At 43.9% G+C, this 13,075-nt stretch overlaps 1 protein-coding gene and 2 long non-coding RNA genes across 3 annotated transcripts in view; 2 read left to right on the top strand and 1 right to left on the bottom strand.

Moving 5' to 3' along the window:
- Positions 1-397: 397 nt before the first annotated feature.
- Positions 398-13,075, bottom strand: part of LOC107833873 (uncharacterized) — a 15,901-nt gene continuing 3,223 nt past the window's right edge. The window contains exons 2-3 of the long non-coding RNA XR_001659649.1: positions 1,544-1,555; positions 398-408 (exon numbers count right to left, since the gene is read on the bottom strand). This is a non-coding gene — a long non-coding RNA (uncharacterized LOC107833873). The remainder of the gene's footprint in view (positions 409-1,543; positions 1,556-13,075) is intronic.
- LOC107833874 (uncharacterized) overlaps positions 4,419-13,075 on the top strand; it is an 18,892-nt gene continuing 10,235 nt past the window's right edge. The window contains exons 1-3 of the long non-coding RNA XR_001659650.1: positions 4,419-4,496; positions 6,783-6,784; positions 8,827-8,834. This is a non-coding gene — a long non-coding RNA (uncharacterized LOC107833874). The remainder of the gene's footprint in view (positions 4,497-6,782; positions 6,785-8,826; positions 8,835-13,075) is intronic.
- Positions 10,593-13,075, top strand: part of LOC103156306 (transcription termination factor 1) — a 6,079-nt gene continuing 3,596 nt past the window's right edge. Inside the window, exons 1-2 of the mRNA XM_007578297.2 lie at positions 10,593-10,670; positions 11,714-12,389. Coding sequence (XP_007578359.1) covers positions 11,719-12,389 — 671 coding nt within the window. The 5' untranslated portion in view covers positions 10,593-10,670; positions 11,714-11,718. The remainder of the gene's footprint in view (positions 10,671-11,713; positions 12,390-13,075) is intronic.

Genomic DNA, 13,075 nt, shown 5'->3' on the forward strand with positions numbered 1-13,075 from the left:
CATTTCACTAATCCCTAAGGAGGGAAAAGATAAGGAGGAATGCGGAAATTATCGGCCAATAAGTGTGTTAAATATTGATTACAAATTATTTACTGCCATAATCGCACAGAGATTGGAAGACATCCTCCCAGTGATAATCCATAAAGACCAAACAGGCTTCATCAGGCAGAGACAGACTCAGGATAACATCAGGAAAACCCTGCATATTTTAAATCATGTAACCCATCAAAAAATAGAGACTCTTGTATTGAGTCTGGATGCAGAGAAGACTTTTGATTCAGTCAGATGGTCTTTTCTCTACAAAGTTATGTCCAGGTTTGGGTTCCACCAGACCATAATAGATGTAATCGCATCTTTATATGATAGACCATCCGCTAGGATAAAAATTAATGGAGACCTATCTGACCGCTTCACTCTGGAAAGGGGTACAAGGCAGGGATGCTGTGTTTCTCCACTCCTCTTTGCCCTCTTCATTGAGCCTCTAGGTCAGTGGATCAGACGGAGGACGGACATAACTGGAGTTCATATGGCATCCGGAGAACAAAAGTTGTCACTGTTCGCAGATGATTTACTGTTGACCATAGCAAACCCAGCTAAAACCCTACATGTACTTATGGGAGCGATCGAGGAATATGGTTCACTTTCAGGCTACAAGATAAACGTTACCAAGACTCAGGTTTTAACATTTAACTATAACCCACAAAGCAATATTAGGAGCCTCTACAATTGGAAATGGGAAGCAGAATCCATAAAATATTTAGGGGTCACATTGCCCAAGGATTTTTCCAGGATTTTTGAAGTCAATTATGGGCCCCTAATTTCAAATCTGAGATCAGACATGAAAAGATGGAGTCTGATTCCTTTTTCAAATTTACACTCGAGTTGAGTCGGTCAGAATGAACATTCTCCCGCGCCTCCTATATATGTTTCAGTGTCTACCTATTCTGATATCAGATAGGCGTTTCATAGAGTGGGAAAGAATAATATCTCAGTATGTCTGGCAGGGGAAAAAGGCAAGAGTGAGATATAGTACGCTGCAGTTAGGAAAGAGAAAGGTGGGCTAGGTCTTCCTAATCTACAGGTTTATTACCTTGCAGCTCAATTAAGACCAGTGTCTGTCTGTGTTCTCCATCTTACAATGCAAGGTGGAAAGAGCAACAGTAGGAGGAACACCTTTATTATATATATTAATGGACAAGGACCTACCAGAGGGGCTGAGTATACCACATGGGTCAATATTACACACCATGCTGGATTCTTGGAATAAGGTCGTTAAAATGTGTAAATTGGGTAACCAGATAAGAATACTCAGATGGTGTGCCTTTGACTCAGCTTTTAAACCAAATAAGACTGATGGAAGATTTGGAGGATGGATCCAAAAGGGATTAACCACCTACCATACATTTACCCGGAAGGGTGTGTTTCAGAGTTTTGAGGAACTCCAGAGGTCCAAAGGGTTGGAGAAGGACGACTTCTTTAGATATCTGCAGGTCCTATTTCAACCAACATACATGTGACAATTGGGATACGGCCAAACCAGGACTTTTTAATGTTTCTGTCCTTGTTGAAATCAGGTTCATGCAAAAAACTTGTTTCCATTTTGTATAATGGTATTCTATTGTCTAAACAAGGTGATACAGACTACATAAGAAACAAGTGGGTAAAAGAAGGACATTTATTAATCACAACTGAAGACTGGGAACAGATTAATAAATTACACTGGATGACCTCAAGCTCCAATACATGGCGGCTGTTCAGTTGGANCTGGTTCTGGTTCTGGTCCATTAACCTGCCTGGTTCTGCAGGTTCAGTTCTGGTTCTGAGTATGAGACCCAGCCAGCAGTGGCTCAGTGGACAGTAGAGCAGTGTGTGTGTGTGTGTGTGTGTGTGCGCACGCGCGCGCGTGTGCAGCCTTTGCCAGCCTCTCTCTGGTTTCCATAGAAACCGTGATTAGCCAGGGACTAATCCCCGCCTCCTTACTGGTTACCATAAACTGGGGGTCTTTTAAGACCCATTTTGGGGTCAGAAAAGTTACAGTGAAATGTAAAATGTGTTTAAAAAGTTTTTAATGTGTTGAAGCTGCAGGACCAAAACTGACTGAGTGACTCAGATTTGTTTTTCTCAGTAAACAAATTATTGAGACCCATAAAAGGTAAAGTAATTTTATTTATGTAGCACATTTTCAGCAACAAGGCAGTTCAAAGTGCTTTACATGAGTTAAAGGGAAATACAAACCAAATAACAAACCAAAGGAAAGAAAACTAATGTTGTAAAGTATGTAAACTAAGTGCTCCTGTTCAGGGTTGCTAAGTATCTAATTCCATTTCTAATTAGTGAATCTCTACAGTTTCTGATATTATTCATAAACTAAAATAATCCTTTTCTGGGTTAAATAGGGAGTACTCCACCTAAAACAAAAAAGAGGAAAGGACACATTAGGGCAAATGGCAACATTCAGACAAAACAAAGACATGAGTGAAGGCGGTGACGTCAAAGGGCCATGAACCCACGTTGCTTCGCAACTCCATGGAAACAGGAGGGGGTGAGGAGGGAAGGAGCGTTATGTTTACATATCTTCAAGGAGATTAGAGATATGCAGCCCTTCCAAGGCCACACGGGGAAAGCCAATTCAGAAACAGAATGTCAATCTTCCTTAAAGTATCTCCGATACATCTCTGTTCTGTTAAGAAAATACATTTAAAATATGCTAGTTCTAAAACTTAACCATATGTTCAATATTAGATAAATTTAATAGTGTTTTAAATAAGAAAATTCACTCCAAATTATATCCATAGTTCAAACAGCGTAATCTCTTCAGTAGGATAGTTCTATTGAAACATATTACACTAAGTTGAATTAAAATAACTTAGCTTGTAGTTCTCTATAATTTAAAACACAGCTAGTCTCTCTGGACTGAGCAGACACTCACAGGGGGTCGTGGCTCTGTGTGACTTTAACCTTCTGACCACTGATAAGATTTAACAGCTGGTGTAAAACAACCTGGTCCTGTGAACAGAGTAGAGCTTCCTCTGGGACAGGGCCATAAAAACATCTGTCTTCATTCAAAAGAAAATAACACTTTGATCTTAAAAACAGGTTTTTACTGGAACATAGTTGAGTAGATTTAATGAACTAGCTAAGGACAGTCCCCTAATTTGAATACAGCAGAGAAGGGAAACACGCCCTCCTTTAAGTATTGGACCCAGAACCTTAACTTCAGATCGCTCCAGGGTTACCCGTGATGCTGTCTCCGGGGAACGTCGGTGAAATGGTTCCCTGTAAGTCTTGGTGTGTGGATGTCTGTGGAGTGAAGTAAATATTGAATTGGATGCTGGTTTGTGATTTTATTGAGTTTTGTCAGTTTCATTAGTTGTTCGTCTAATAAATGTTGTTTATGTTTTGGACTTGGAAAACGTTTGTCTTTGTCTTTATGGTTCAGCTGATAAAATGACGACATCAAGGAATCCAGGAAGAAGAGAGAATAAAACGAGCCAAAAGATTTTAATTCTTTTTCTTCTGATTAAAATTATCAGTTCCAAACATCCAAATTAGTTTGGTCGTTCCACTGAACCAAAACTAGCAACTTCTCCAAGATCGATTCCATCCCGTTAGTGAGATTTAGAGTCCTCGTCTCTGTCCACACCAACAGACTGTTTGCTAGTTCGACCAAGTCTGTCACAAAATTGTCAATAATCCAGGAATCCACAAGCTCCAAACAGCAGAAATCCTGTTATCACAATAAATCCAGGGTGACCCACCGGGTCTGTCCCACAGGACAAGAGGCTCTCCTGTGCCCAGACTTCTCGTCGGAAATTTGATCCATTGCATTGAGAGATCAGTTGACCAGATACATAATTTGTAGATTTGGATGATGTGCAAAGAATGGCTCCAAAAATATAGAAAAAGAGAAAACCAGAGCAAGCAGGGCAGACATGGGCAGGGAGGGAGGAGAGGGAAAAATGTCCGCCTTCATCGAGAGCAAGAGAGAAAAAGAATAAAAGTCAAACTAAGATTTAAATGTTTCCACTAGTGATGCTCTGATCAGGTTTTTTGCTGCCGATTCCGATACCGATCACCATGAGGCCGATCTTTGCCTATCGCCTGGATTGACTGTTTATTTTTCGCGTTAGTTATAAATGATACTATGTGATCTGGCAAAATTNAACAGCTGGTGTAAAACAATCTGGTCCTGTGAGCAGAGTAGAGCTTCCTCTGGGACAGAGCCATAAAAACATCTGTCTCCATTCAAAAGAAAATAACACTTCTTTGATCTTAAAAACAGATTTTTACTGGAACATAGTCGACTAGATATAAATGAACTTGGCTAAGGACAGTCCCCTGATTAGAATACAGCAGAGAAGGGAAACACGCCCTCCCTTTAAGTATTGGACCCAGAACCTTAACCTCAGATCGCTCCAGGTTTACCCGTGATGCTGTATCCGGGGAACGGTGCGTCGGTGAAATGGTTCCCCGTAAGTTTGTCCTGGTGTGTGGATGTCAGCGGAGTGAGGTAAATATTGAATTGGATGCTGGTCTGTGATTTTATTGAGTTTTGTCAGTTTCATTAGTTGTTCGTATAATAAATGTTATGTTTTGGACTTGGAAAACGTTTGTCTTTGTCTTTATGGTTCAGCTGAAACAATGACGACATCAAGGAATCCGGGCAGAAGAGAGAATAAAACGAGCCAAAAGATTTTAATTCTTCTTCTTCTGATTAAAATTATCAGTTCCAAACATCCAAATTAGTTTGGTCATTCCACTGAACCGAAACCAGCAGCTTCTCCAAGATCGACTCCATCCCTTTAGTGAGTTTTAGAGTCCTCATCTCTGTCTACACCAAGTGTTTGCTAGTTCGGCCAAATCTGTCACAAAATTATCAATAATCCAGGGATCCACAAGCTCCGAACAGCAGAAATCCTGTTATCATGAATAAATCCAGGGTGAATCCCTTCGGGTCTGTCTCGCAGGACAAGAGGCTCTCTGTGCCCAGACTTCTCATCAAAAATTTCATCTATTGCATTGAGAGATCAGTTGACCAGATCCATAATTTGTAGATTTGGATGATGTGCAAAGAAAGGCTCCAAAAATATGGAAAAAGACTAAATCAGCAAGCAGGGCAGGCAAGGGCAGGGAGGAGAGGGAAAAAGCGTCCGCCTTCATCGAGAGCAAAAGAGAAAAAGAATAAAAGTCAAACTAAGATTTAAATGTTTCCACTAGTGATGCTCTGATCAGGTTTTTTGCTGCCGATTCCGATACCGATCACCATGAGGCCAATCTTTGCCTATCGCCTGGATTGACTGTTTATTTTTTGCGTTAGTTATAAATGATACTATGTGATCTGGAAAATTAAAAAATTATCTAGTAATAAATTCACCTAATTAACATAAACATGCAACATACTTGCAGGCACAATACAGCAGCCGGCGGAACACCGGATTCATTTTTGAGGTGGGGGGCCATGAGGTGTTTCGTCATTTTGAATACTTGCTCGGTGGACATGATGTCAATCAGCTCTGGGTTTGTCACAATTTGTCCTGCAGTGATCTCCTCTCACCTGAAGGAAGCTGCTGGTTCTACCATACGCTGCCGATTGCTGGCTATTAAATGGGTCCAGTTTCTTTGTGAAACAGTAACTTTTCAGGCATGTGGTGCAAATATTCATACACACCCTGACATACGTGATCAAAACACAGTTCAGATACACACTTAAGTAACTGCTCACCCAGCAACGCCTGCAGGATGTTATCGGAAGTAGAACAACACTGTCACTGCACCTGACCCACAAGAGCACAACCACATCTCCAACGTCCTCATGTGCGTGGAAAACCAGCACAAACCTAAACCACACAAATACAGGCCACACATGCGTAATGCGCACGGCCCACTAAAACAGCGGAGCTATATTTTTAATGCTAAATAATAAAGCCATGAAAACAAAACGTGTGATTGGAGGACAGAGATTCCCATGTTCAGGTGGTGTGTCAGACATCCAGAGGAGGTGAAGCAACAATGTTGATTAATTTCTACTCTTTTGGCAAACGTTTCAACTAGATTTAACTATTAAACCGGCAGTCTTATGGTGTGTGTGCGTCAGGCGCGTCTGGTTTCCACGCAGTCTATTTGGAGGCGCGTCCAGAACCGCTGTGGCTCGTTTCGAGCATCTAGCCCGGCGCGATTTGAACCTTTTTGAGCCTTTGAAGCGTCGAGCGCGTCCGACGCTCCACACAGACATGGACAGAAACCAGACAAAGTGCTGCACACGCGTCCAACTTGAAGCGTCCGATGCTTTTTGACGCGAGTAATTAGCGGGTTAAACAGTTGTCCAACCGGGTGACCCGTCAGAACCGCTCACGGTAAAAAGCTCAGGCGGGATCCAAACGACCGCTGTTAGAACTACAGGGAGATTCAAACTCCGCTCATTCAGTTTTAGCTCACAGAAAAAGCGCCAAGCCGATAAATAAAAGTAAACTGATCAATAAGATTTAGGCTTTGGCGTTCCCAACCCCCATCTAGAGGAGAGCTATGTACATGATGTTTTGACACAAAAGATATTTTTTCCTCCACATTTTTAAAGAGGGTTGGATAATAAAAAAAGATCTAATGAATCTTTTCCTTTTTTTTCTTAAAGGAAAATCTCACGCTGCGTACAGCCGCAGGGCCCTCTGCTCACCGATTTATTGCAACTGCAAAATACGCACGATAATGTCGAAGATGGATAGATATGACAAAAATCATGACTGGTCAAATATTTGGAAGAGTAAAAACGTATTATAATAAAATAGATGTCAAATATCCTCCAGCAATACCAACTGGAGCAGCAGGACAAACTCATGGTTCCATCGTCACGTCACGGCGCAGCGCCGCGTTCTGCTCTGGGACTGAAGCCAAAAGGCGCAATTATGTTTGCTGTTCCGCTAATTGTGCGGGAAAGAGATTTCTGCGTGAGACAGATAACCAGCCGGACTGATGACAATATTTTGGCATTAAAAACAAAATGAAAAGCACCATGATTAAACTTTAATGTGCTTTTATTTAGCAGACAAAAATGAATTTCAACAGCCAACAGAGACCTGAAAACCATCAGCAGCCATCGACACATATGGCTCCTGATGGCTGATTGGCTTTTGGACGAAAAAATAAAAAAAAAAACAATAAAAAACGTTTCGGGCAATTAATTTTCGACCTGAGCAAAAATGATCTGCTCTGGGTAAAGTGTGGGTGAGCATTTATGTTACGATCTGTGTTGTTGTGTATTTATTTCTTGGTTTTTCTGTGTCCTTGTCCTCCCTGCTGATTGATCCAGCTGTGTCTAGTTTTCCTGATTACCCTCCCTGTGTATTTAAGTCCGCCTGTGTCCTTTGTCTCCTGTCGCACGTCTTACGTTCTCTGCTCTCCAGTTGAACTGTACAGGCCTGGTTAGCGTTAGCTCTCGTTTTCAGTCCTCTGTGTATCAGTAGCTACCGGTATTAGCTGTGTGCTAAACTCTCTGCTGTGTTGGACCGTTTTTGAGCTTTCATCATTAAATTCATAATTTCTTCACCTTCATCTTGGGTCTGCCTGCGTCTTCTCTCACCGAACTATAAATCATGACAATTTGGTCCGGACCAGTTAACGGACATGGCCGACATCGGATGTTCTTTCCATACGGTCCGGTGGAAAGAAAACGTCGCCACATTTCTATAAATACGGCATTTGGACCAGATGTGGCACAAATACAGAATTCTCACTTAATTTAAGGAAGATTTGGTTTAGACAGACTGATCATCATAATCTCAATTTTGAATGTAAACGAAACAAACGATTGATTTCAGGAGGAACAGGGTCAAAGGTCGAACTTTGTTTCCATCATGGGAGAAGAAGTGGAACATAAAAACCTCAGAGTTGATCAGTTGGTGAGAGCGGCATCTCTTCTGCGGTCATCTGTTGAGACAACAGAACCAGAACCAGGGACCTGAAGAGCCTCAGCAGGGTGATAAAGAAGGCTGGTTCTGATCTGGTTCTGGTTCTGATCTGGTTCTGACTGTGGAACCTCTCCAGGAGACGATGCAAAGAAAGATTCTTGATAAAATGAAGGAAGTTCTGGCCGACCCGGACCGTCCTCTGCACCAGACTGTGGTGAAAGCACAGCGTCTTCAGTCAGAGGCCTCTTCAGATTCACTGTAACACAGACTGCTACAGGAGATCCTTCACCATCTGTAATAACTGAAGAATCTGAATTAATATGAGCTACGATAACTTTTCATTTCCCTTGAAATTAACCCTGTAACCATGGTGACCATCTGGATTCACCAAAAGTCCTTCCCTGTCTTAAAGGGCCTGGATTTGAAGGTCCCGACCTTTGAAGGGTGAGATGTGGATAAAGTTAAGGCCAGATAAGATGAAACACTTCAAGTCATACGGTTCCTGCATCAGTAACCATAGTGACCAGACAGGTGACACAGGTGTCATCCAGGTGGAACGATTTCTCTCCTTGACTCCTCTGCTCATCCCTCGCTCTCACACAGGAAGAAGAAGGTGTCTCACTTCCTGTTTCCCTCCCTCCTTCCAGGTGTAGCTCCCCCCCACCTTCACCACTCCAACATGGCGGACAGAAGTCTCTCCTCCTCGTCCGCGTCTTTGCACAATGGCAGCATCAGAGCCGTGGTTCCACACTGCAACAGCTCTGTGGGCCAGAGGTCCAGAAATCTGGAAGCAGGTTCTGGTGCTGGTTCTGGTTCTGAGGACAATTCAAAGCACAGTAAACTTTGGAGTCAGAGCCTGGGATCTGTGCTGAGGTACAGAACCAGAACCAGCAGCTCCAAGAACAAGGTAGGCAGCAGCTGGAAGGTCACATGGTTCTCTTTAACTGGTTCTGGTCCAGAAGGTTCCCGGGCCGAAAAGGTCCCTGGGTCAGATGCAGGAGATTCTGGCAGTCTGGACACCTGCTCTGGCTCAGGTGTGACATTGTCACCTGTTGTGTGTGGAGGAGCTGGAGGCCATGTTGGACCTGATCCTGGAGTCTCAGCGCTAACGACCAGCCCGCTCCCTGACCCAGAACCCGCCCACTGTGGGCCTGCAGTGCTGGAGAGGCGCTGGTTCTGAGTTCGGTCTTCTACCATATGCTGATCCACTCCCAGGCACCATCTACATAACAGGTGACAGGTGTATCCTGGTACAGACTGGTCTCAGGTTAGCGTGACAGAGACCAGCCAGGACTCAGAACCTTTAATGCACAGGAGTCAGACTCCAGCCCTCTGCTGTCCTGCAGGCTTTAGATGAGCCACAGGTAAAAACACTGGAATGAAACGGCTTCATTTCCTCCTCCTGCTGTGGATCAAGGTCTCCAGAGCCTTAATGACCTGATTATTCTGTTCAGGTGGTTCAGCAGAGAAACATCTAAAGGCTGCAGGACTGGAGATCAACACCCCTGTTTTAATGGATTAGTGGTTTTTGACCATCTGCCTGTATGCAATCTGGAAGACCAGAGGTGCTCTCTCCCTCACCTGGACGATGCTGCCAGTCCAGTTCCTGAGGATCAGGAGAACTTCTTCAGTCTGGTTGAGAGAGTCCAATCCAGGAGGATTGATGAACAGAGAGCATCAATGCTGCTGACAGGCAGTGAGGAAGATCAGGACTAGGAGCTATCTGGATGCTCTCACCATCATCTATGTCATTGATTGACGAAGTCTGGGGTCTCCTGTGAGTCGGATCTTCAGATGTCACTAACTGATTGAAGGTAGTTGCTGTGGGCACCTGGACCCCTGAAGACTGAGGTCATCACAGGACTCCCCATGTTCCTCTGAGTGTCTTGCTGGATCCAGAACCTGGAGGTCCTGAGGAAGGTAGAGAACCCGCCGAGTCAGCAGATGAAACCACGAACACAGAGATCATATCTCTCTGAGTTCAGGATTTGCTCCTGTCCTGCCACAAAACCCCAGCAGAGCATTATGGGTACTGTAGTCAAACAGGAGCAGTGCTTTCTCCACATTTGCAGAAATGTTCCAATTATTAAAATTAACACTTCCTTAATAAATTGTGTTTGTGTTTTATTCACTCAGACTCTCAGCAGGTTCTACACTCAGTGATGAAGGTTCTCCACATTCGGGTACCCAGACACTGCCCTGCCCAAGGTAGAGCAGGACTGGGGTAGGCTGCCTACCCATTATTTGTGTAGGCAGCCTACCCTAACACTGGTCTATCAAAAGCCCGGTCTACCCAGTGAGCAGATTAATTAAAGGGACACCAAGAGGACAAGCTGCTGGATTAAACTCTGACTGGTTGATCTCATTCTTTAATTATCAGTGACTATAATAGTAAAAACATAAGCAGTTATTTTTAACTGTAGCAGAAATAAATGAATAAATACATTTTCTCTCATTTCTTGAAGTTAAAATCCTCTGAGACTTTAATACCGGGATGAACATAATCTGGACAGATGATCCTATGAACCAAATATTAACTGATTTATATGATAATCTGTGACAAATTAGGAATTCATGTTTTGACAAAACCTCCAACACAGATTCATTAAACTTCTGGCAGTCAGAGGTTTTGTTTCTACCGTTGATAGTAACTGATTAAAAATGACGCCGCCGAACGTCATGACGCTTAAAAGCTCTCCGCGCATGCGCTGAGCTCATTCAGGAAGTAAACAAGCCGCAGCAGCGTGGAGCGCGGCGTGTTTTCAGTCGGTAAGATTAAAACTTAAGTTTGTGACCTTTGACCTATTTAAAGTTCTGATCATCGATGGGTGATCAACTGGTAACACGGACCCGGTTCTGGTTCCGGTCCGCTTGAACCCAGTTTTAGCCAGTAATTTACGGTCAGTTGTAATGTCGAGATGAAAGTTCATGAACCACCGGAGGTTTTTATCCAACGGTGGAGGCCTTGGATGGAATAAGATGTTTGTGATTCTGATACATAAAATCTGATTAGAATCTTAATCTGTTTGTATGAAACAATGGCTGGATGAAAAAGAAAACAGGAAACAAATGGAGAGAATCTACATCACCGCGGAACAAATTCACATTTATTACTTACTTAAAAATAAAAACTGTAACTGTTCGGGTTTAGGTGGTTTATCTGAGGCCAGAAACGCATCAGAAGGTTTTTAGAAGTTGTGAAAAAACATTTCGTCACCTTTCCAATATCCCGGTGGATGTTTCCTGTTTCCTGTTTGCATCTGAAGATGATCGGCTGGTTCGTATCGCTGCCTTTCTGCAGAGCTCAAAATGCCTCAGCACAGGTGAGGCTTAAAGTTAATTTGGATTCTTATCCTTTTAAAACATTAGATTAAAACACCGGATCCACTGTGTGGTTTATTATTACTGTGTGAAACTATTTATTTTGAGAAATCAAAATGTTGTCAGTCAAGGAAAAATTGCATCCAATTAACTGCAAACGCAATAAGACCCTAAAACAAGAATATGTGTCGGCGAAACAGCAGCAGAACCAGTTCCTGAATCAGTCACGTCATTCGCCCCGAATACGTCACATCCTGCTCCATCAACACAACCGGGACATACTGGGTTCCGAACCGCCAGAAACACGGGGGGAACTGAAGTTCGGCGGTGAGGCTAAAACCCGAGCAGATTATCAGGGAAAACCGCTGAGGAAGACCTTAGAGAGAAGATCAGATGGACCAGAACTGGATCGGGCTCAGTGGTACCCCAGACCGCTTGGTTCTGGGTGGTACCACCAGTTCTGGTGCTGATCTTGTGACCTTTGCTTCCAGGCATCATGGCGGCGCCAGGTCGATCCCGGAGGAGAAACAAGGAGGAGGAGCTGAGCCTTCATCGTGTGGATGGAGTGACTGAAGATCAGAGGAGGAAGAGGAGGAGGCCAGGAGGTCAGCTGGAACATCTGGCTCCAGTCAGCCTCAGCCCTCCTGAGGAAGAGGAGCAGCTCCAAACAAAGGCAAAGAAGAAGAAGAGAGCCACAGGTGAGGAAGAGGAAATCATCCTTCCTCCCATTGCTGAACTGATGCAGGAAAAAGACAAGAAGAAGAAGAAGAAGAAGAAGAGACTTGGGGAGGAACCTCCTGCTGCTGTTGACCTCAACACTCAGAAGAAGACAGAAGGGAGAGAAGAGGAAATCATCTGCCTTCCTCCTGATGGACCAACACATGACCACAAGAAGAAGAAGAAGAAGATGATGGAAGAGATGACATCACAGCAGGAAGATGAAGACCATGTGGGCATCGCCATGGCAACAATCTCTCCAGGCCAACAGGAAGCTCTAGAAGCTGAGGAAACGAACCTCAACACCAAGAAGGAGAAAGAGAAGAAGAAGAAGAAGAGCAGCAGAATGGGTTCAACTGAGGAAGACAAGAAGAAGAAGAAGAAGAAGAACGCAAAACCACAGAAGAGGAAAACGGAGCGAGGACATCTGAGCAGCAGCCCAGAAGAAGAGTGAGTATCAGCACTTCTTCTCTGTTAACGCAGGACCGGTTCTGTTCCAACTAAACCAGACAGAACCAGTTCTGGGTCGGGCTTCACCAACATCGGTTCTGCTCGGCGTTCCAGCTCTGGTCCAAACAGTGGAGGTAACTGGTTCTGGTTCCTGAGGTATCTGGTTCTGGTTCCTGAGGTAACTGGTCCTGGTTCCAGAGGTAACTGGTTCTAGTTCTGGTCCTGGTTCCTGAGGTAACTGGTTCTGGTTCCAGAGGTATCTGGTTCTGGTTCCTGAGGTATCTGGTTCTGGTTCCTGAGGTAACTGGTTCTGGTTCTAGTTCCAGAGGTAACCGGTTCTAGTTCTGGTTCTGGTTATAGAGGTAACTGGTTCTAGTTCTGGTTCTGGTTCCTGAGGTAACTGGTCCTGGTTCCAGAGGTAACTGGTCCTGGTTCCAGAGGTAACTGGTTCTAGTTCCAGAGGTAACTGGTTCTAGTTCTGGTTCTGGTTCCTGAGGTAACTGGTCCTGGTTCCAGAGGTAACTGGTTCTAGTTCCAGAGGTAACTGGTTCTAGTTCCAGAGGTAACTGGTTCTAGTTCTGGTTCTGGTTCCTGAGGTAACTGGTTCTAGTTCCAGAGGTAACTGGTTCTAGTTCCAGAGGTAACTGGTTCTAGTTCCAGAGGTAACTGGTTCTAGTTCTGGTTCT

This window comes from Poecilia formosa, unplaced genomic scaffold (genome assembly GCF_000485575.1).
Source record: "Poecilia formosa unplaced genomic scaffold, Poecilia_formosa-5.1.2 Scaffold473, whole genome shotgun sequence".
NCBI classification, from domain to species: domain Eukaryota; kingdom Metazoa; phylum Chordata; class Actinopteri; order Cyprinodontiformes; family Poeciliidae; genus Poecilia; species Poecilia formosa.